Source organism: Myxine glutinosa, chromosome 7 (assembly GCF_964187855.1).
Source record: "Myxine glutinosa chromosome 7, kmMyxGlut1.1, whole genome shotgun sequence".
In the NCBI taxonomy this organism is placed as follows: domain Eukaryota; kingdom Metazoa; phylum Chordata; class Myxini; order Myxiniformes; family Myxinidae; genus Myxine; species Myxine glutinosa.
This window is the reverse complement of record NC_136267.1, coordinates 52,781,511-52,804,361: the sequence shown is the minus strand read 5'-3', so window position 1 is coordinate 52,804,361 and position 22,851 is coordinate 52,781,511. Positions and strand designations below refer to the sequence as shown.

Genomic DNA, 22,851 nt, shown 5'->3' with positions numbered 1-22,851 from the left:
TCAGCAGACAAGGGAATAAGTGTACGTACGACCGCTAACTACAATTAATTCAAACGAGACATGCCAGGTCAGGGGTCATGACACTGTGTACGCCTGTGCCTCATGACGGTGTGAGGAACAGTGTACACGGTGCGAGGTACAGGCACACACGGTGCGAGGTACAGGCACACACGGTGCGAGGTACAGGTGTACACGGTGCGAGGTACAGGTGTACACGGTGCGAGGTACAAGCATACACTGTGTGAGGGTCTGGCATACACGGTGTGAGGTACAGGTGTACACGGTGTGAGGAACAGGCGTACACGGTGTGAAGTACTACATGGTGTGAGGTACTACACGGTGTGAGGCACAGGCGTGCACGGTGTGAGGAACAGACATGCACAGTGTGAGGAACAGGCATACGCGATGTAAGGTACAAGCATACACGATGTGAGAAACATAGAGTGATACATTGAGCGAGGTACAGGCGTATATGGTGTGACTGTGAGGTACAGGAATACATGGTGCAAGGTACAGGAATACATAGAGCGAGGTACAGGAATACGTAGAGCGAAGTACAGAAATACATAGAGCGAGGTACAGACATATACGGTGCGAGGTACAGGCGTACACGGTGCGAGGTACAGGCATACACGGTGCGAGGTACAGGCATACAGGTGTGAGGTACAGGTGTACACGGTGCGAGGTACAGCTACAGGCGTACACGGTGGTGTGAGGTACAGCACAGGCATACACGGTGCGAGGTACAGCACAGGCGTACACGGTGCGAGGTACAGCACAGGCGTACACGGTGTGAGGTACAGCACAGGCGTACACGGTGCGAGGTACAGCACAGGCGTACACGGTGCGAGGTACAGCACAGGCGTACACGGTGCGAGGTACAGCACAGGCGTACACGGTGCGAGGTACAGGCGTACACGGTGCGAGGTACAGGCGTACACGGTGCGTGGTACAGGCGTACACGGTGCGTGGTACAGGCGTACACGGTGCGAGGTGCAGGCGTACATGGTGCGAGGTGCAGGCGTACACGGTGCGAGGTACAGGCGTACACGGTGCGAGGTACAGGCGTACACGGTGCGAGGTGCAGGCGTACACGGTGCGAGGTACAGGCATACACGGTGCGAGGTACAGGCGTACACGGTGCGAGGTACAGGCATACACGGTGCGAGGTACAGGCGTACACGGTGCGAGGTACAGGCGTACACGGTGCGAGGTACAGGCGTACACGGTGCGAGGTACAAGCGTACACGGTGCGAGGTACAGGCGTACACGGTGCGAGGTACAGGCGTACACGGTGCGAGGTACAGGCGTACACGGTGCGAGGTACAGTCGTACACGGTGCGAGGTACAGGCGTACACGGAGTGAGGTACAGGCGTACACGGTGCGAGGTACAGGCGTACACGGTGCGAGGTACAGGCGTACACGGTGCGAGGTGCAGGCATACACGGTGCGAGGTGCGAGGTACAGGCGTACACGGAGTGAGGTACAGGCGTACACGGTGCGAGGTACAGGCGTACACGGTGCGAGGTACAGGCGTACACGGAGTGAGGTACAGGCGTACACGGTGCGAGGTACAGGCGTACACGGTGCGAGGTACAGGCGTACACGGTGCGAGGTACAGGCGTACACGGTGCGAGGTACAGGCATACACGGTGCGAGGTGCGAGGTACAGGCGTACACGGAGTGAGGTACAGGCGTACACGATGTGAGGTACAGGCGTGCGAGGTACAGGCGTACACGATGTGAGGTACAGGAATACACGGTGCGAGGTACAGGAATACACTATGTGAGGTACAGGCGTACACGGTGCAAGGTACAGCACAGGCGTACACGGTGCGAGGTACAGGCGTACACGGTGCGAGGTACAGGCGTACACGGTGCGAGGTACAGGCGTACACGGTGCGAGGTACAGGCGTACACGGTGCGAGGTACAGGCGTACACGGTGCGAGGTACAGGCGTACACGGTGCGAGGTACAGGCGTACACGGTGTGAGGTACAACTACAGGCGTGCCCGGTGCGAGGTACAGGCGTACACGGTGCCCGGTGCGAGGTACAGGCGTACACGGTGCGAGGTACAGGCGTACACGATGCGAGGTACAGGCGTACACGGTGAGCTACAGGCGTACACGGTGCGAGCTACAGGCGTACACGGTGCGAGGTACAGGCGTACACGGTGCGAGGTACAGGCGTACACGGTGCGAGGTACAGGCGTACACGGTGCGAGGTACAGGCGTACACGGTGTGAGCTACAGGCGTACACGGTGCGAGGTACAGGCGTACACGGTGCGAGGTACAGGCGTACACGGTGTGAGCTACAGGCGTATCCGGACCGCCACACACACAGACGTGCACAGTGCGAGACAGACAGGCACTTGTCAATGTAAGTCTCCCTCACGACTCGACTGATTCGTGCCCTCAGCCCCAAATTCTTTCCTCAAACAACCCCTCACCTTTCCACCTTGATGCGCCTCAAGCACCCGCAGCGCCGTGCCTGTTAACTTGACGTGAAAGAGTTTCGCAGAGTCCGAACCGCTCGCCAGTCCATAAACGTGCTGCTCGCTCAGCGCCGCCATATCGGGATTCCGATATGGCCGTGACGTCATCGCCTTGTTGCCAGGCACCCTTACGTCACGTGCACGTAGGTTCTCGTACATTTGCTCATGTATTTCTCTGAAGCCAACTTCTGGTAAATGTGGTAAAAGATTCTTTCAACATGTTCCTCTCACCTTTCTAAAATAACTTCGTTCCTCAGGTACAGTACCGTACCTGTTTTTTTGTCAAAATCATTATTTATATATTGTTTAATGTTGTGATAACATTATAAAACCATTTATTTTGTTTAACGTTGTCGATTCATAATGTTAACTGCAAATGCAAAAAAATTGTTTTTGAAAAACAATCTTCCTTAAGCTAGTTCTGGAAAGGAGGATTCTCGGAATTCCGACACTCCTTGCGCCACCTTCCGGTCATTTTCCCGCCTCCTCTGTCAGGGTGGAGGTGATCATGTTACCTCATGATTTAAACGTTCCCTGCAGTAAAACACGTCCGATTTCACCAACGACACCAAGGCGTTCCTCACAGAAAGCGTGCGTACGTCACCCCAGCGTGACGTCATTACGCGGTTACGTCATCATTAACCCACAAAGAGGCTTTGCTTAATTCACTTTAAAATCCACTTCTGAGCTGTCCTTTTCTGAGTAACAAAAATGACAAAACCTCATTCGTTTGGCTTAACGTGGGAGTGAAAGCTGAAAGGGTTCAATGGTGACCCAGATTTTTCTTTACTTCGCTGGAGGTGGAAGTCTGACGTTGGCGTCATTTTGCCGTTATACCTTAATTTGCTTTGTCTATTTTAAATGTACTTAATTGTTTGGCTACGTTATATAAAACTAGCAGAAGTACCCGGCGTTGCCGGGCGGAGGCGGGGAGGGGTGGGGAGGGGAGGGGATGGGAGGGGAGTGTGGGGGCGTGGGGGAGAAGGGGAGGAGGAGGGGAAGGGGAGAGGGTATGGGGAGGGGAAGGGGAGAGGGTATGGGGAGGGGAAGGGGAGAGGGTATGGGGGGGAGAGGGGGAAGAGGGGAGGGGGGAGAGGGGGAAGAGGGGAGGGGGAGAGGGGGAAGAGGGGAGGGGGAGAGGGGGGAAGAGGGGAGGGGGAAGAGGGGGAAGAGGGGAGGGGGGAGAGGGGGAAGAGGGGAGGGGGAAGAGGAGAGGGGGAAGAGGAGAGGGGGAAGAGGGGAGGGGAAGAGGGGAGGGGGGAGAGGGGGGAGAGGGGAAGAGGGGAGGGGGAGAGGGGGAAGAGGGGAGGGGGAGAGGGGGAAGAGGGGAGGGGGAAGAGGGGAGGGGGAGAGGGGGAAGAGGAGAGGGGGAAGAGGGGAGGGGGAAGAGGGGAGGGGGAGAGGGGGAAGAGGGGAGGGGGGAGAGGGGGAAGAGGGGAGGGGGAAGAGGGGAGGGGGAAGAGGGGAGGGGGGAGGGGGAGGGGGAAGAGGGGAGGGGGAGAGGGGGGAGGGGGGAGAGGGGGAAGAGGGGAGGGGGGAGAGGGGGAAGAGGGGAGGGGGAGAGGGGGGAGGGGGGAGAGGGGGAAGAGGGGAGGGGGGAGAGGGGGGAGAGGGGGAAGAGGGGAGGGGGGAGAGGGGGAAGAGGGGAGGGGGGAGAGGGGAGGGGGGAGAGGGGAGGGGGGAGGGGGAGGGGGAGAGGGGAGGGGGATGGGGAGGGGGGAGGGGGGAGAGGGGCGGGGGGAGGGGGGAAGAGGGGAGGGGGGAGAGGGGAGGGGGAGAGGGGGAAGAGGGGAGGAGGAGGGGAAGGGGAGAGGGTATGGGGGGGAGAGGGGGAAGAGGGGAGGGGGAAGAGGGGAGGGGGGAGAGGGGGAAGAGGGGAGGGGGAAGAGGGGAGGGGGGAGAGGGGGAAGGGGGGAGGGGGGAGGGGGGGAAGAGGGGGAAGAGGGGAGGGGGAAGAGGGGAGGAGGGGGAAGAGAGGAGGAGGGGGAAGAGAGGAGGAGGGGGAAGAGGGGAGGAGGGGGGAGAGGGGGGAGAGGGGGAAAAGGGGAGGGCGGAGAGAGGGGAGGGGGGGAGAGGGGAGGGGGAGAGGGGAGGGGGAGAGGGGAGGGGGGGAGAGGGGAGGGGGAAGAGGGGGAGGGGGAAGAGGGGGAGGGGGAAGAGGGGAAGAGGGGAGGGGGAAGAGGGGAGGAGGGGGAAGAGGGGAGGAGGGGGAAGAGGGGAGGAGGGGGAAGAGGGGAGGAGGGGGAAGAGGGGGAGAGGGGGAAAGGGGAGGGTGGAGAGAGGGGAGGGGGGGTAGAGGGGAGGGGGGAGAGGGGAGGGGGGAGGGGAGGGGGGAGGGGGAGAGGGGAGAGGGGAGAGGGGAGGGGGAGGGGGAGAGGGGAGGGGGGAGAGGGGAGGGGGGAGGGGGGAGAGGGGAGGGGGGAGATGGGAGAAGGGAATGGGGGGAGAGGAGGGGGGAGGGAAGGAGGAGAAGGGGGAGGGGAGAAGGGGGAGGGGGGAGGGGAGAAGGGGGAGGGGGAAGGGGGAGGAGGAAGGAAGGGGGGAGGAAGGAAGGGGGAGGGGGAAGGGGGCAGGGGGAAGGGGGAAGGGGGAGGGGGAAGGGGGGAGGGAGGGGGGAAGGGGGAAGGGTGGAGGGAGGGAGGGGGGAAGGGGGAGGGGGAAGGGGGAGGGGGAAAGGGGGAGGGGGAAGGGGGAGGGGGGAGGGGGAAAGGGGGAGGGGGAGGGGGAAAGGAGGGGGGAGGGGGAAAGGGGGAGGGGGAGGGGGAAAGGAGGGGGAGGGGGGAGGGGGAAGGGAGGGGGAAGAGGCAGGAGAGGAAGTGGGTTCATATATATGCTGGTGGGTGAATGGGGTGAATGTGGCATAGTAGGGAAAGGTAGGGAGAGCTGTTGATAGTGTGTTGGAGATTGCAGAAGAGTTAGGAGATGAGGAAAGATGAGGAGGACAAAAGGGTTGATGGTGATGGGAAGAGGCACAGTGTGGTGATATTTGAGGGGGAGCAGAGCATAGTCGAAGGTTGGAGGAGGTGGAGGTATGTGATGGAAGGGAGAGGAAGTGGAGAGGCGGCAGGTTTGAGGAGGAGGTGGTAGGGGGGAGATTTGGAGAGAGATTGTAGGGGGAGAGATTAGAAGAGGAGGGGTGAGGGGGGAGTTTTGAAGGGGAGGGATGAGTTGGGAGTATTGAAGGGGAGGAGTGAGGGGAGTTTAGAAGGGGAGGGGTGAGGGGTGAGGGTGAGTTTAAGAGGTGAGTGGGGAGTTTGGGAGGGGAGGGGTGAGTGGGGAGTTTAGAAAGTGGACGATTTATGAAAAACGAACATTTATTACAACTTGGGTTTATTGTGATTTTCAAGTCAGATCCGTTTGAGAACGATGGAGGAGGGGTGGAATGAAGGTGAGTTCAGAGAATGTAGGGAGGAATGACTGTAAGAGATTGAATTTATTTTTTAATTGGAATGATTTGAAGAGGAAATTGAAAAAAGCCTTTTAAATAGGAAGAAAAAAGCATGTTGTAATAACCCATTGAATAAAACTAGGGCATGCCCGTACTATATATATATCTAAAATTATATCCCCCCCCTCTATTTACATGAAATGGTTTGGTCCATTCGCAAAGCCAAAGCGAACGGCTTGCGAGTACGGTGACAATCCCCCCCTCTATTTACATGAAATGGTTTGGTCCAAAGCGAACGGCTTGCGAGTACGGTGACAATCCCCCCCCTCTATTTACATGAAATGGTTTGGTCCAAAGCGAACGGCTTGCGGAGTTTGGTAAAGAAATCGCCATAGCGTGCACAAACGCGCAGGAAAGCGAAAGAATCGCAAATTAGTTTTAATTAGTTTTAAAACATAGTTTAACGCCAACATAGCGGCAACATAGTTTGCCAACGTGAAATAAATGAATACGCTCTCAAATGTGCCGTCCGAGGCAGAGTCTGTTCGCCACGTTCGGCACACGTGATAACTCGCTGCTCTCTGATTGGTTGAATCGTTTTTTGGACAGAGCTCGGTAACTACTTGTCCGATTAATATGAAACCTTGAAAAGGCACATCCTCGGGTCCCCAGCAATATACCTGGCAAGTTTCAAGTATATCGGACCCGTGGTTGTCGAGAAACAGCGGTCACAGACAGACACACAGAGATTACTGGCATTATAGATAGATAATGTAGGGGAAAGTTTAAACATATTGTAACGGTTTTGAGAAGTGTGTAACGAATTTGAGAAGTGTAACGGTTTTTGAGAAGTGTAACAATTTTGGAGGAAGTGTAACGAATGTAAAAAGTATGGTTTTGTTATGTGTAACACCCTGTTAATGTAAATAATGGTCGCAGCCGTCCTCCTAGTTAATTCCATGAAACTTACACGCAGGTCACGATATATCTTTTTAAATAGTGTATTTCCTTATTCTATGTAGGCTAAATATGTGTTTCCCACTAGATTGACTTTGCATTGTATCAAACAAAATAAGCATAGGCCCTTGCAATTTCCCCAAACATCTCCGCTCTCCAAAGTTCCTTTAAAAAGGGTGCGAGTTGTGTTCAATCCCGCAAGCCGCCATTGCCCATGTGCTAATCTCGGAGAAGAAAGGCGTGTCTCCACCTCGGCATAGAGGGGAGGAGTGAGCCAACCCCACATGGCCAATCAGCACCGCGGTGAGCGAACCGGTAGGCGTGCCCTCGCAGCCGGTAGCTTGATTCCGCCCCGAGTTATAAAAGCGACTGTAAGGGACTGCTTCACGAGATGACCTGGGAGATGAGCGAAGAGGCGGCACCAAGAGGAGCGGTGAGATGCGAAACGCTCCAAGCCAAAGAGGAGAGGTACTCGGAAAGGAAACCAGCTTTGGAGAGACACGCTGAAAGGAGGGAGACGGCTCCACCAGAAGGAGAGGAGCAGGTGTGCCCGAGCCAGTGCGTGACGTCTAAAGCATCGGCAGCGGATACGCGACGAAGGGTTTTCCCGCCAAAAACCGCGAGGAATTGAGAGCTGCTGCCTCCGACCCTCCTCCCTCTCCAGCAATCCACCTCAAGCCCTACCTGCCTGCAATATTCCCCGAGTAAGTGTGAACGTCGTCTGTCCTACTCGTTGTCTTGGGGTTAAGTAAAATGAATAGTGTAAGTTAACGATTCGCTGTGTGACTGCTTCTTCCATCCATTGCTTGTGTGTGTATAATAAATCTGTTCTTCCTCCGTACTCTGTCTTCTTCTCTTTTCATTCTCTTTCGGTCGCTTTAGAGGTTTCCCGATTGAATATATGTGGTGCGATCTGGTCAACGTCGGGTGGAATCGGGTTCTAATCGGGGAGTAACTGTTCGGACGCGGTAATACCAACCGCTCGGTAAAATAACATCTAAAACCGCGTCTGTAACAATTGGTTGTCAGGAGTTGGATTCGGACCTGGGACTAAATTTGTTAGGCCCAAATTTTGGAACACCAATTGTGTTATTAAGCAACAATTGGTGTCAGGGAGTGAGATTCGAGGCCTGAACCAAATTTTTTTTTAAAACATCTAGAAAAAAATTTGGGCAAAATTTGGAGCTGCTGGAAATTTGTGTTGTTTTAAAGCAAAACCCGAATTTTGAGATCGCGCCATGGACAATCAAGGCGATCGGATGTCGGTGGGAGAGATAGACAGGGTGGGATCGACCCAGGACCTCGGGGAAATGTATGTGGAGGAAAGGGAGGAGGAGAACATTGGCAATGTGGTTGAGGGGGTATCAGGTGCACAAAATGGCGTCCTCGCGCACATGGTTGTTGCGGCACCAAATTTAGTCGCAGCAGCCGAGCCCGCAGTGCCAATGGACTTTTGCCTATTTATGACGCATTTCATGGCATCTATGAAGGGTGACAGTAGGGGATTGGATGCAATGATGGCTACCCAGGGAATCGACATGAAAAAAAGGAGGAAGGAAGCAAAGGACAACCCGGAGGGATATCGGGAGCGAATAATCGACAGCATAAAAAAAATGGGGGAGTTCGTAGATGGCATGGGAGGCGGGAGAGGCACATCGGTGCACGACGAGGTAAAGCGGGTCGAAAAGCGCTGGTTGAGCGAAGCGGAGGAAAGCGCGGGTACAATGACGGGGGTAGAAATCGCGACACGGGGTTTGGAAAAGCCGGCGACCGATGAGGTAGAGGGAATTTTATTAAAGCCAACGGTCGTCGAGGTGAGTAAAGAAAAAGCGGAAGTGGGCATTGAAATTGAAGAGATGACGGAGGTAGCCCGGGAATTGCAGGGAGAAATGGAAAATGTGCAAAGTCCCTGCTCACATCACGATGCTGTGCTTAACCCGAATGGAAGTTTGCAGGTTTTGGTGCAGGGAGGAAGAAGAACCCCGAAGGTGAGACGTGCTGTTGTGTATTGTGCGGGGAGATTTTGTAAGAGGATGTTTGGCGACAAAAGAATTTTCACGCGCTTGGGATCGAGGAAGCATCCGGGCGTTGGTGAGGGGTCCCGTGTGAGTGGAAATGGCACGCGTGTGGAAAAAAAGTGTGCGTCAAGGGGTGAGCGTGTTACGAAGCGCGAGTGTGATACCGAGTGCAAGCGAGAATGCACGTCGGGGTGTACGGAGTGTGACACGAATAGTGAGTTGGTGATGGCGCAGGTGCGAGAGGGCACATCGGAGCGCGAGTGTGAAACCGAGTGCGAGCGAGAATGCACGTCGGGGTGTACGAAGTGTGACACGGAGAGTAAGGTGGTGGTGGAACGTGTGCGAGAAAGCACACCTGAATTGGTCATGGCGCGAGTGTGGGAGAGCCCATCCGAGCGCGTTAGTGGGTGGATGCAAGAGTGCACGCCCATGGTGAGTGTTACGGAGGACGTAACGGAGGAGAGGTGTGGACCGAAGTGTGCGCAAGAGTGTGCGTGAGAGGTGTGGTGTGTAACAGAGAGAGCGTTGGTGGAATGTACGGACGGCGTTGGAACGCCAGGTTTTGTGAGGGTGAAAGGGGTAGCGTATGCGTGTGAGCATGCAAGTAAAGCATCGACGGTAACCGGGTTAGTGGTTAGGGCGACGGATAGCCGATGCGAGCACTCGGGGCGCGGGGTGCTTTGTTGGGTGCGAGGCCCGGCGCGGGTCGATGCTGCGTCGCTTCTCTTCGAAGCGTCGTTGCCGATTCGGGCTTGGCCCCGCCCCGCACGGTCGAGTCCGGGCTTTGTCGGGCGAGGCGACCGGTCCGGTTCGAGGGTGAGTGGGAGGAAGCGGAACGGTGCCCCCTCGTGGGGACGGGGTTCCGACCGGGGGAGATTGAGCCATCGGGCCCGGGACCACAAGGTGCCGCGCCGAGACGGTGCGTGGAATCTCGGCCCAACCAAACCACCTCCCTTGAACCGAAAGCCGGACGGATTCAACCTGCAGGCAACCAAACCACCCGAATTCATTGCTCGGTTTTACGAACCGAGTTTAATGATGTCATGACGCACCGAGGCTAGGATATAGTGGACTGTGATGATGGTAATAGTGATAGTGATCGTGATTTGATACGAAATTTATAATAGTGGGTAGAATTGGCAGTAAATGGAAAATTTTTGATTTGTGGAATTTGGATGTGCAAAATTGATAGTAGGACCTCCCCGATGTGATGGGATGAGCAATCCACCATCCCTCACAGAGATGGGGCAAATGCGCTATAGCTTATGGGGTTGATGGCAGTGAAAACTAGCCCGGGTGGGTTAGGATATATCGTGTGTAGGGATCTAGCGAAGATGACATTAGGTAACGTTAAGGTTAGTTAGTGACTGATACCTGTAGTGGGGACGCAGGTAGTTTAGTGTGGATGATAATGACGTGGGAGCGCAATAGTTTAAAGGGACGACTGGGAAGTGCAAGTTTCAGAGGGGAGTAGTTAGATGAGATGATGCCGTGTGTTTGAGGAGTGAACAGGTGTGATTGCACAGGTGTGCAACTGAACAGGTGTATGGAGCAGTGTATGAGGGAGTAGTGGTGATTGCGTGTTGTGCTGACCAAATGGTCCAGGAAGAAAGGAAGGTGCAGGTGGCACCAGGTGTGAGGGCACAGGTGTGCAACAACAGGTGTATGTGGCTGTGTGGAATAAATGGTAGTGTGGAATAAATGGAGTATTGGAATGGATGGTCGTGGAGTGAGTATGGTGGAAATTGTGGAGTGGAGTGGATGGTGCGAAGGTGTGAATGGGGGAAGAGTGGACCCCCATCACGGATACCCGGGGCGGGTAGTGTAAGTGTTAGGTAGAGGGTACAGGTAAATTGTGGTTGGATATTGGCATCTGTGGTGCGGGTGAAAGAATGGTCTTTGGATGGGTGCATTAGTGTTGTGGAAATGGCTGGGCGTGTAGCCTGTTAGTGTGTGTAGTTGGTTTGGGCACTCCACCACTGTGAGGATGTCGGCCAGGTGAGGCCGCAGGTGGGCTCTGGGAGCCGGTAGTTGTGGATGGGGCCCGAGGATCCGGAGGACGGACCTGGGTAGCCCAGTGCCAGAGGGCACCAAGGGGTGACAGAGCCAGGAGAGGGCCTTCCCCAGTTAGTTAGGTTAGGGTGAGGAGCTAGGTAAGCTCGGGTGGCAACTGCAGTGGTGGAGGTGTGCAGGTGGGTAGACCTGCTGGGAGAGCTACACGTCGCAGCCCAGAAATTGTGCGAAGGCACCGGGAGATGAATCGGGGGAGTGAGACCCCAAATTGGGAAGCACCACAGTTTGGTCAATGGGAATTGGTTATTAGAACCCATAGTGTAAGTTGGCCAATGGATTGGCAGGGAGAGACCCCGGGTAGTGTAAAGTGTGTTAAAGTCATTTAGAAAGTAGTTAGGATGAAGTCTCCTCACACCATCTGCATCCACTCACCTGAGGTGACAGGTACTCCGCACCATGCCATGTTTAATTATTTTTGATGCAAATGTTTTGGATTGTGAGACGCATCATGACGTGGGTGTGACATTGTGCTTTGATGTTCCATCTCTACCTCCTTATGAGGATTGATGATGAATTTGGTGATGGCAAATTTTGAAGTAGAGGGATTGTGGTGACGAATTTGGTATAGGGGAAATATGGGGAAGACGTGACAGTAGTGACGAATTGGTAATGTGTAGATTTTGTACATATGGGGTAAGGGCAAGGGTAGTGTAGGTGACAGGGGGGTGACGTACGGTAGGGACGAGCTTTCTCACTTCGCCCTCCGTACGCATGTCGCCTTGCATTGCCTTATTGACGTGTACCCTTGTGACCTTACCCCTCGCTCAATTGTCTTCCCCCCTTTTGTCTCCCACTTGAGGACCTGTGCGCCATTGGGTGCCGAGGGGAGCGTGCGTGAGGTGGCCTTTGTGCGCCCGAGATTCCCAGAACCAGCATGCATTGCGTTGATGTACCACTTTATGGACCGCTGTTCTGCGGCCAAGTACCACTTGATGGACCCCAGGTTCTGGGGCAGGGCACCTCTGTTGGAGACCGGCCATAGTGGCCAGGGAATCTTGCTTGCGGACCTCGGTAAGGTGGCACCTATGCCAAACAGGTGGACCACCCTTAGTTGGCCCCTGAGGCCCTAAATAAAAAATGAACACAAGTTGTGCTTTTTTATATTTCCAAGTAGGCCGCATGAAGCCAGAAGACGTCGGGAAGAACATCGGCCCAGCAGAGAAAGAGAAGACCACCACCAGTTGTTTTGTTGTGTTTATTATGAACCATGGTGACTGCGCATCGAGTGGTGCTTTTGGGTGCTTTGGTGGTATTGGTACTGGTGCATCGATGCAATGCGTGCTGTCTCCTCCCTCCCAACAGGAATTTCTTTTTCTTGTTCCCTAAAAAAAAAAAAAAAAAACACAGGTCCTGTGTTGCGTTGTAAATAAGAAATCACGTCATTGTAAATAATGCTTCCCACCGTAAATGTATAGTTTGAGAATAATTCCGTAATTCGGTTAGCTGTGGGCTTGAGTCTGTTAGACAGGGTGCAATGCAATAGGGGGACATACTTATTTGTGTTTTAAGATTGTCACACTCAGGGTCAGGTTAATTGTAGAGGGAATTACACCTACTTGTCACACTAAGTTAAAGTTTTGTAGGCCCGAGGACTGGCCTGAAGAAAGGAGGGTGCAGTGTAACGGTTTTGAGAAGTGTGTAACGAATTTGAGAAGTGTAACGGTTTTTGAGAAGTGTAACAATTTTGGAGGAAGTGTAACGAATGTAAAAAGTATGGTTTTGTTATGTGTAACACCCTGTTAATCTATCTATAATTCCAGTAATCTCTGTGTGTCTGTGTGTCTGTGTGTCTGTGTGTCTGTGACCGCTGTTTCTCGACAACCACGGGTCCGATATACTTTAAACTTGCCAGGTATATTGCTGGGGACCCGAGGATGTGCCTTTTCAAGGTTTGTAATTAATCGGACAAGTACTTACCGAGCTATGTCCAAAAAACGCTTCAACCAATCAGAGAGCAGCGAGCTATCACGTGTGCCGAACGTGGCGATCAGACTCTGCCTCGGACGGCACATTTGACAGCGTATTCATTTATTTCACGTTGGAAAACTATGTTGCCGTTAAACTATGTTTTAAAACGAATTCAAACTGCGATTAAATTAAAACGATTCATCGTAACTGCGATTTGCGAACTTCCGGACAGTGACGACTTCACTTCCGGCAGCCAATCACAGAACGCTTTGTAGCGTAGGCGTGGCCGATGTGAGACGAGCGGAGCTGAGCGCGTTACGAGCTGACCGCCATTACGGTACGTAATTCGATTTCTTATGCGCATTATTTCTCCCAATTCAGTCAGAGCGAAGGGCGGAAGCGAAGAGCGTTGTTTTTTTTGTTTACGGGCGTACGGGCGGGGTAGAGCGTACGGGTAGCGTTTTTTTTTTTTTTTGGCAAGGAACGGGCACCCACGTACGGGCAATGCCCGAGTGTAAATAATGGTCGCAGCCGTCCTCCTAGTTAATTCCATGAAACTTACACGCAGGTCACGATATATCTTTTTAAATAGTGTATTTCCTTATTCTATGTAGGCTAAATATGTGTTTCCCACTAGATTGACTTTGCATTGTATCAAACAAAATAAGCATAGGCCCTTGCAATTTCCCCAAACATCTCCGCTCTCCAAAGTTCCTTTAAAAAGGGTGCGAGTTGTGTTCAATCCCGCAAGCCGCCATTGCCCATGTGCTAATCTCGGAGAAGAAAGGCGTGTCTCCACCTCGGCATAGAGGGGAGGAGTGAGCCAACCCCACATGGCCAATCAGCACCGCGGTGAGCGAACCGGTAGGCGTGCCCTCGCAGCCGGTAGCTTGATTCCGCCCCGAGTTATAAAAGCGACTGTAAGGGACTGCTTCACGAGATGACCTGGGAGATGAGCGAAGAGGCGGCACCAAGAGGAGCGGTGAGATGCGAAACGCTCCAAGCCAAAGAGGAGAGGTACTCGGAAAGGAAACCAGCTTTGGAGAGACACGCTGAAAGGAGGGAGACGGCTCCACCAGAAGGAGAGGAGCAGGTGTGCCCGAGCCAGCGCGTGACGTCTAAAGCATCGGCAGCGGATACGCGACGAAGGGTTTTCCCGCCAAAAACCGCGAGGAATTGAGAGCTGCTGCCTCCGACCCTCCTCCCTCTCCAGCAATCCACCTCAAGCCCTACCTGCCTGCAATATTCCCCGAGTAAGTGTGAACGTCGTCTGTCCTACTCGTTGTCTTGGGGTTAAGTAAAATGAATAGTGTAAGTTAACGATTCGCTGTGTGACTGCTTCTTCCATCCATTGCTTGTGTGTGTATAATAAATCTGTTCTTCCTCCGTACTCTGTCTTCTTCTCTTTTCATTCTCTTTCGGTCGCTTTAGAGTTTAGAGGTTTCCCGATTGAATATCTGTGGTGCGATCTGGTCAACGTCGGGTGGAATCGGGTTCTAATCGGGGAGTAAATGTTCGGACGCGGTAATACCAACCGCTCGGTAAAATAACATCTAAAACCGCGTCTGTAACAATATTTAAAGAAAACCATGAAAACCAATCTGGGAAAAGTCCCTGAAGTAAGGGTGTGGATCAGAGAAAGGAGAAAGGTTAAATGAAATGTTAAATGAGATGTTAAATGAGATGAGGTTAAATGTTAAATGAGGTTCAATGTTAAATGAGGTTCAATGTGAAATGAGGTTCAATGAGATGAAGAAAACAAGAATTGGAAGGGCGAGTTACGGTTGGAGATGGAAGGAAGAGGTGGAAGAGAAGGAGATAAAGGGGGCGGGGCGAGGAGAGAAGGAAATGATCATTTTTTTGTTTGTTTGTTGTTTTTTTGTTGTTGTTTTTTATATGGCACGTTAAACAAAGGATAGATGTCCGGGGAAGTTAGGGGGGAGAAAAGGAAATCTAAGAAATAAGCAATACAGCGAAGGAAAGAACTTAAATACACAAAACACCGCCTGGGTGAGTGAATCCTCAAGTTACCAGGCCGCACACGCGGTGCGAGCAGAAAACAATCTAATTATACACAGGTTTGTGAATTGCAAACCAAGATTAACTCAAAAACACACAGAACACAACTTCCCTGCAAATGTCTGCTGCTCTTCTTCTGCTCCAATCGGTTCTTCTGATCATGTGCTTGTTAAAGTGGACATCTCTCTGGCCATTCTCAGAGAGCCTCCTCAGCGCCGACGAGTCTGGCATTTCACTCAGGCTGACTGGCACGGTCTGCAAGCGGCCATCAATCATCTGGACTGGTCTCCCATCTCTACTGCCTCTGACATCAATTCTTCCTGGGAATTCTTCCAAAGCAAACTGCTCTCTCTCATGCACAGATTTATCCCATCTCGTCTTCAGTTGTTTTACCCTTCCTCCCGTCCATGGTACACTGAATCTTGTGGTGAGGCAGTTGCCCTGAAACAACTTGCCTTTACCTCTTGGAAGGCAAATCCAACTGAAGGCAATCTCAGTTACTTCCACCAAGCTCGGAACAAGTGTGTGTCTACCCTCAGTAGTGCCAGGAAGCACTATCTCTCCACACTCAAGAATGAACTCTCAAACCTGTCTCCTTCCTCCAAATCCTGGTGGCGTCGGGTCAAATCCGTTTCTGGTGTTTGTTCCCCCTCCATCCCCTCCCTTACCTCAAATGGCTACACAGTTGACACCGCACGTGACAAAGCCGAATGCCTCAACTCTGTGTTTGCCTCAAAATCTTGTGTCCCAAACCCATCTCTCTCTGTTCCCACCTTTCCCAGTCGAACCCAACTGCTCCTGGACTCTGTGTCCTTCTCTCCTGACAAGGTGGAGGAGTTTTTGTCAAACCTCGACTCTGATTCTGCAACTGGACCAGACGGCATCAGCCCACGGGTCCTAAAATCCTGCTCTGCCGCTCTATCTCACCCTCTCTCTGTTCTTTTCACCCTCTCTTTTGCTCAATGCCATCTTCCAGCATCTTAGAAATAAGCAAACATTACCGCTTTACACAAAAAATGTGCAAAAACATATCCTTGCAACTACAGACCAATCAGCCTGCTCCCAATTATCAGCAAAGTCATGGAATCCATCATTGCTTCGGATATCAAATCCTTCCTCTTCTCCAATGGCTTGATCTCCGATCATCAATTTGGATTCAGACCAGGTCATTCCACTCTGAACATGTTGCTTCTGCTGTATCAACAATGGATGGAGGCCCTCAATGCCAAACAGGAAATCAGAGCTGTCTCCCTTGACATATCACATGCCTTCGATACGGTTTGGCACTAAAGCTCTGCTCAGCAAACTCTCCTCCTATGGTATCCATGGAAATCTACACGCATAGCTTGCGGACTTCCTCTCTGGTCGTAGTCAACATGTGGCCCTGAATGGATTTCTCTCATCTCCCCTTCCTGTTCTGGCTGGAGTTCCCCAAGGTAGTGTTCTGGACCCTGTGCTATTTCTGGGCTTCATCAATGATCTCTCCGACTCTCTGGAAAACCTCTCTATCTTTTTTCTGATGACCCCACTCTCTGCCGCTCCATTCCTCATCCCTCAGATCAGCAGTCTGCAGCCTCCTCACTCTCTGCAGATCTGGACAAAATCACAGACTGGTCAAACAAGTGGAACATGTCTTTCAATCCTGACAAATCTCTCACTCTCACTACGTCTCTTCGAAAAGACCAAGTGGACAACCCTCCCATCTACTTTCTCAACAATCCTCTCCAAGAAGTTCTGTCACTCATGCTTTTGGGTCTCACTATCTGCCATGATCTTTCGTGGGAAAACCACATTTCCAAGCTGGCCTCCAAAGCCAGTCGCCGACTGGGCATCCTCCGTCATGCGAAGACCTTCCTAAGCACACCTGAGCTCCTCACCACAAACAAGGCTTTCATCCGCTGCTCAATGGAATACTGCTCTCCCCACTGGGCTGGTGCTCCTGCCTCACAACTACAGTCACGTGAAAAAGCAAGTACACCCCATGTAAAGTTTTGACTTTTTCAACATATTTCAACATACAGCTATTTGATCTTCATTTCAACAATATTGATAGATAAAGGTGATATTGAAGGAGCTGGGGCTCCCACGTCGATCAGAAGAATGGACGCGACAAAAAGCTGGAATTCATCTGAGTTGCTTTATTGAAATCAAACACTCAGGCACTCTGAAAAACCCGTTTATCGGTCAGCAATATATATCTATTAACCCAGGGGGTTTGCCCAGGCCCGGCGCCAGGGGGCGTGACCCAGCGTCCTGGCTGCGGCCTGGCAAGTTGAGGGCGAGCCTGCCCGGGCGTCCCGACCGAGGCCTGGCAAGTTGAGCGCGGGCCTGCCCGGGCGTCCTGGACGAGCCCGGCATGGTGATCGCTCCGCGTCCTTGATAGGTGCAAGGCGATTGTGAACACCCAGCGGCAGCCGCTACACACGTCCCCCCAGAATCGACTTGCACCGGCAGGGTCAATTTGAGGGGGGTCCTGATGACCCGGCCGAAGCGACTCCTGGCGGGTTGTGGGAGGGGGTCCGTTGAGGTGGTGGGCGGTCGAGTGGGGGGCACCGTGGACGGGGGGCGGCCTCGCCGCGGCGGAAGGGCCACCCGTGGTGGGTGGTCGACGTCCACGTGCGCCGGCTTGAGGCGGTCCACTGCAATCCGGTCCGACCTGCCGCCGATGTCGATAACGAACGACTTGTCGTCCCATCGCAGCACCCGGAAGGGCCCGTCGTACGGCGGCTGGAGTGGCCACCGATGTGCGTCGTGACGCACAAAAACATACTCCGCTGTGCGGAGTGCTGGGGGGACGTAGGACTGGGGGTCACCGTGGTGGGATGTTGGCATGGGGGCAAACCGTCGGGCGGCCTCCTGGAGGTCCGAGCGCTGGTGAGCTGCGGACCAGGGACTGGTAGCGTCGGGCACGAATTCGCCCGGGACGCGTAGCACCTGGCCATAGACAAGCTCGGCGGTGGATGCCTGGAGGTCCTCCTTGGGGGCCGTGCGAAGGCCCAAAAGGACCCACGGCAGCCGGTCGGCCCAACCGCCGTCTTGAAGGCCGGCCATGAGCGCGGCCTTCATGGAGCGGTGGAATCGCTCGCACAACCCGTTTGCTTGGGGGTGGTAGGCCGTAGTACGGTGGAGCTTGACCCCCAGGTTGCGGGCGACCGCGCCCCACAGCTCGGAGGTGAACTGTGGTCCGCGGTCTGACGAGATGTCCGCCGGTGCGCCGAAGCGGGCGACCCAGGTGGCGATGAAAGCCTGCGCCACGTCGGCGGTGGTGGTGGAGATGAGGGGAACGGCCTCTGGCCACCTGGTGGTCCTGTCCACCATGGTGAGCAGGTGTGTGAACCCCCGTGACGGGGGGAGGGGGCCCACCAGATCCACGTTGACGTGGTCGAAACGTCGTTCGGGCACGGTGAAAGGTGCCAGCGGGGCCTGGGTGTGTCGGTGGACCTTGGCCCGTTGGCAGGCCGTGCAGGTGCTGGTCCAATCGCGGACGTCCCGACGAAGGCCGTGCCAGACGAAACGCGCCGACACCAGCTTCTGGGAAGCTTTCCGGCCCGGGTGGGAAAGGCCGTGGAGGGAGGCGAAGATGCGGCGTTGCCAGGTGACGGGCACGATGGGGCGAGGCTGGCCTTGGGAGACGTCGCAGAGCAGGACAGTGTCCGCGCAGGGGATGTCGGCCAGGCGGAGGCCCGTGTCCGCCGCCCGGAGGGCTTGCACCGTGGTGTCGGTGGTTTGGTCCGCCGCCATAAGCGCAAAATCCACGCCCAGGTGGACCGCGTTCGCGCTGGCCCGGGAAAGACAGTCGGCCACGGCGTTGTTTTTGCCGGCGACGTGCCGGATGTCCGTGGTAAACTCCGACACGGCGGAGAGGTGGCGCTGTTGGCGGGCCGACCATGGCTCCGTGACCTTGGCCATGGCGTAAACCAACGGCTTGTGGTCGACGAACGCCGTGAAAGGTCGGCCCTCCAGGAGGTGGCGGAAATGGCGGACGGCCAGGTGTAGACCGAGGAGCTCCCGGTCAAACGTGCTGTATTTGAGCTCGTTCGGCCGGAGCTGCCGGCTGAAAAAAGCGAGTGGCTGCCAAACCCCGTTCACCCATTGCTCATGTACGGCGCCCACCGCGTAGTCGGAGGCATCCGTGGTGAGGGCGATGGGAGCGTTGAGCACCGGGTGAGCGAGCAGTGTTGCGTCGGCGAGGGCCCGCTTTGAGCGTTGGAAGGCCGCATCCATTGCTGCGGACCAGGCGATGTCGTGCTTGGCCGGCTTGCCCCGGAGGGCTTCGTAGAGGGGCCGCATGAGTTGAGCAGCGCGGGGCACGAAGCGGTGATAAAAATTCACCATTCCCAGGAATTCCTGCAGGGCCTTTATGGTGCGGGGACGCGGGAACGTGGTGATGGCCTCGACCTTGGTTGGCAGCGGCACGGCCCCGTTCTTGGTGATGTGGTGGCCCAAAAAATCAACGGCCGTCGTGCCGAAGTGGCATTTGGCCGGGTTGACGATGAGGCCGTGCTCGCTGAGGCGCCCGAACAGTGTTCGGAGGTGGAGGAGGTGCTCGGCCCGGGACGTGCTGGCGACGAGGATGTCGTCCAGGTAAACGAAAAGGAACGGCAGGTCACGCAGCACGCCGTCCATCAAGCGCTGGAACGCCTGAGCCGCGTTCTTGAGACCAAACGGCATCCGCAAGAATTCGAATAAGCCGAACGGCGTGATGACTGCCGTTTTAGGGACGTCGGCCGCCCTGACAGGTACCTGGTGATATCCCCGTATGAGATCAATTTTCGAAAAAATGACCCGTCCCGCCAGACGGGCGGAGAAGTCTTGGATATGCGGGATCGGGTACCTGTCGGGGGTGGTAGCGTCATTGAGACGGCGGTAGTCGCCACACGGGCGCCATCCACCCCCCGGCTTTGGCACGATGTGCAGTGGCGAGGCCCACGCGCTATCGGAGCGCCGCACGATGCCGAGGTGCTCCAACGCGTCGAATTCGGCCTTCGCTACGGCGAGCTTGGCTGGGTCGAGGCGGCGGGCCCTGGCGTAGACCGGCGGGCCCGTGGTTGGTATGTGGTGCTCGATCCCATGCCGTACTGCGACGGCCGAAAACGTCGACCGCGTGAGGGCCGGGAACTCCGTGAGCAGGCGAGCAAACTCGTTCGCCGCCGGGACGGTGCATGCCAGCTCGGTCGGCGCGGAGCTGCTCAATGTGCATACCAGGGAGCTGAAGGTTTCAGCGTTGATTAAACGACGCCGTTGGACGTCCACCAGCAGTCCGTGTGCGCAGAGGAAGTCGGCGCCTAGCAGAGCCATGGGCACGTTGGCGGTTACAAACGTCCAAGCAAAGCGTTGGCCGCCGAAGCAGAGGGTGACGTTGCGTGGGCCGAAGGTGCGGATAGTCGATCCGTTGGCCGCAACCAAGGAGGGGCCGCAAACCGCGGATTGCCTGTCCTGGTCAGAGGCGGGTATGACGCTCAGTTGGGCGCCGGTGTCGCACAGGAAGCGCCGTCCGGACGCTTTATCCGTGATGAACAGTAAGTTGCCCGTATGGCCGGCGCTCATGGCTGGTAATGAACGCCGGCCCGGCCGTTTCCCGGCCTGCCGAAGGTGCACGGGGGTCGGCATGTCCGGGCCTTTTGTCCGAACCTGGCATGATAGTAACACCACGCTTGGTCGGGTGGAGGTGGTCGGCACGGTAGAGCGGCCGCCAATTGCGTCGGCAGTTCGGCCGTCGACCGTGCCGGGTGCTCGGGCGCCATGGTTGTTGCGTCGGACGGCGGTGGGTCCCATGTCGCCGCTGCGATGCGCCGTCCTGCAGCGGAGATCTTGTCGGCTTCTCTGGCAAGGGCCCGGGGATCTGTGATCGTCGTGCTTGCCAGGGCGAGGCGTACCGGGTTAGGCAGCTGACGGAGGAACAGCTCCCGGAACAGGAATGCCGGAGAGTGCTCGCCGAGCAGTGAAAGCATGTAGTCCATTCGCTCGGAAGGGCGCGTGTCGCCGAGCTCAGGCAGTTCGAGCAGGCGCCGTGCGCGTTCCGCCGATGGGAGGGTGAAAGCATCGAGGAGCAGCTTCTTAATCGCGCCGTATTTGTCAGCGGCTGGCGGGCTTTCAAGGAGGCTCAGGGCGCGGGCCGCGGTAGCCGACCCGAGCGCAGCTACCACATGGTGGAAGCGGGTGTCGTCAGCCGTGATGCCTCGCAGGGCGAACAGGGACTCCGCCTGTGCGAACCAAACCGCCGCGTGAGCCTCCCAGAAGGTAGGCAGTTTAAGGGCGACTGCCGTGTCCATGTCGATAGGTCACCAATGAAGGAGCTGGGGCTCCCACGTCGATCAGAAGAATGGACGCGACAAAAAGCTGGAATTCATCTGAGTTGCTTTATTGAAATCAAACACTCAGGCACTCTGAAAAACCCGTTTATCGGTCAGCAATATATATCTATTAACCCAGGGGGTTTGCCCAGGCCCGGCGCCAGGGGGCGTGGCCCAGCGTCCTGGCTGCGGCCTGGCAAGTTGAGGGCGAGCCTGCCCGGGCGTCCCGACCGAGGCCTGGCAAGTTGAGCGCGGGCCTGCCCGGGCGTCCTGGACGAGCCCGGCATGGTGATCGCTCCGCGTCCTTGATAGGTGCAAGGCGATTGTGAACACCCAGCGGCAGCCGCTACAATATAATATAACAAATATCATGAAACATTTGCATTTTGTAGTCCATTGTATAATTTAAATAAACATAAATGCCAATTTCGCACGTGGAAAAAGTAAGTACACCCTTGGCTCTAATAGGTGGTATTGCCCCCTTTGGCAGAAACAATCTCAAGTAGGCGTTTCTTATAACTGTCTACCAGTGTCTGACATCGACTGAGAAAAAAATTTTCCCACTCCTCCATGCAGAATTCTTTCAGCTGTGCGATGTTTGAGGGGTTTCTTGCAAGCACAGCTCGTTTCAAATCCCCCCACAACATCTTGATGGGATTTAGATCCGGGCTTTGGCTTGGCCATTCCAGAACCCGCCATTTCTTTCTTTTCAGCCATTCCTTGGTGGATTTACTGGTATGTTTAGGGTCATTGTCATGTTGCAAGGTCCACCTCCGGTTGAGCTTCAACTTTCCGAAAGATGGCCTCACATTGTCCTCAAGCACCCTCTGGTACAATGAAGAATACATCGTGGATTCTATGATGGTGAGCTGATCAGGCCCTGATGCAGCAAATCTGCCCCAAACCATAATATTTCCACCACCATGCTTTACAGTTGGTATCAGGTTCTTGTGGTCAAATGTTGTCTTTGGTTTTTGCCAAACATATCTTCTGGTACTGTGGCCAAATAGCTCTACCTTTGACTTATCTGTCCAGGGCACATTGTTCCAAAAGTGCTGGTCTTTGCCTAGGGTTACGGATTCGTCACTTTCGTTGTGGTGGTTTGCATCCACTGTAAATATTTCCGATTCCATGTATTATTATTGTTGTCATTTAAAGGGAATAGATATTTCTAGTTTCAAAAGTTAAAAGTTAATGTTAAAAGAAACAGGAAACCGGATCGGGAACCGGACGAAAACCGGAAGAAGACGAGGAGAAAGGAGGCGGAGCGAGTGAAGTCGGAGAAGAAGCGAGTCGTTTCTTCGTCCTGAGCGAACGTTGTCGAGCAAGAGTCACGAGTGAACTTTGGGTTTCCTGGGAAGGGATTCCTGTGACAGGGTTGTTATCGCTGTGACTGATCAACCTGCGTGTCAGGTAGGCGTTGGATTCTGAGGAATCATCGTTGGGTCATTACGTCTCAAGTACGAGCCGTCGGCCATTTTGACTCGCGCGCTTTGCTCATCACGAAAGGTCTTTGCTTCGCGTCAGCCGTTTTCACCATTCAGACGTCTATCTGGGATGTGTGTGTGCAACGCGACTTTTGAAGACAAACCTGAGGTTCGCCGATTTGGAGCGGTAAAACATTCATACCCGAGGGGGTGAATTTCCCAGTCGCCTTGAGTGCGCCTTTCGCAGCTGTTGGCCGCGTGACCCTTTTCT

General features: G+C 54.8%; 1 protein-coding gene across 2 annotated transcripts in view; it reads right to left on the bottom strand.

The window, feature by feature from the left end:
* Window positions 1–2,671, bottom strand: part of LOC137431231 (RNA polymerase II elongation factor ELL) — a 126,038-nt gene extending 123,367 nt beyond the window's left edge. For both annotated transcript variants that reach the window (XM_068122325.2, XM_068122326.2), the window contains exon 1: window positions 2,453–2,671. In XM_068122325.2, the coding sequence (XP_067978426.2) occupies window positions 2,453–2,656 (204 nt within the window). In that variant the 5' untranslated portion in view covers window positions 2,657–2,671. The remainder of the gene's footprint in view (window positions 1–2,452) is intronic.
* Window positions 2,672–22,851: the final 20,180 nt, after the last annotated feature.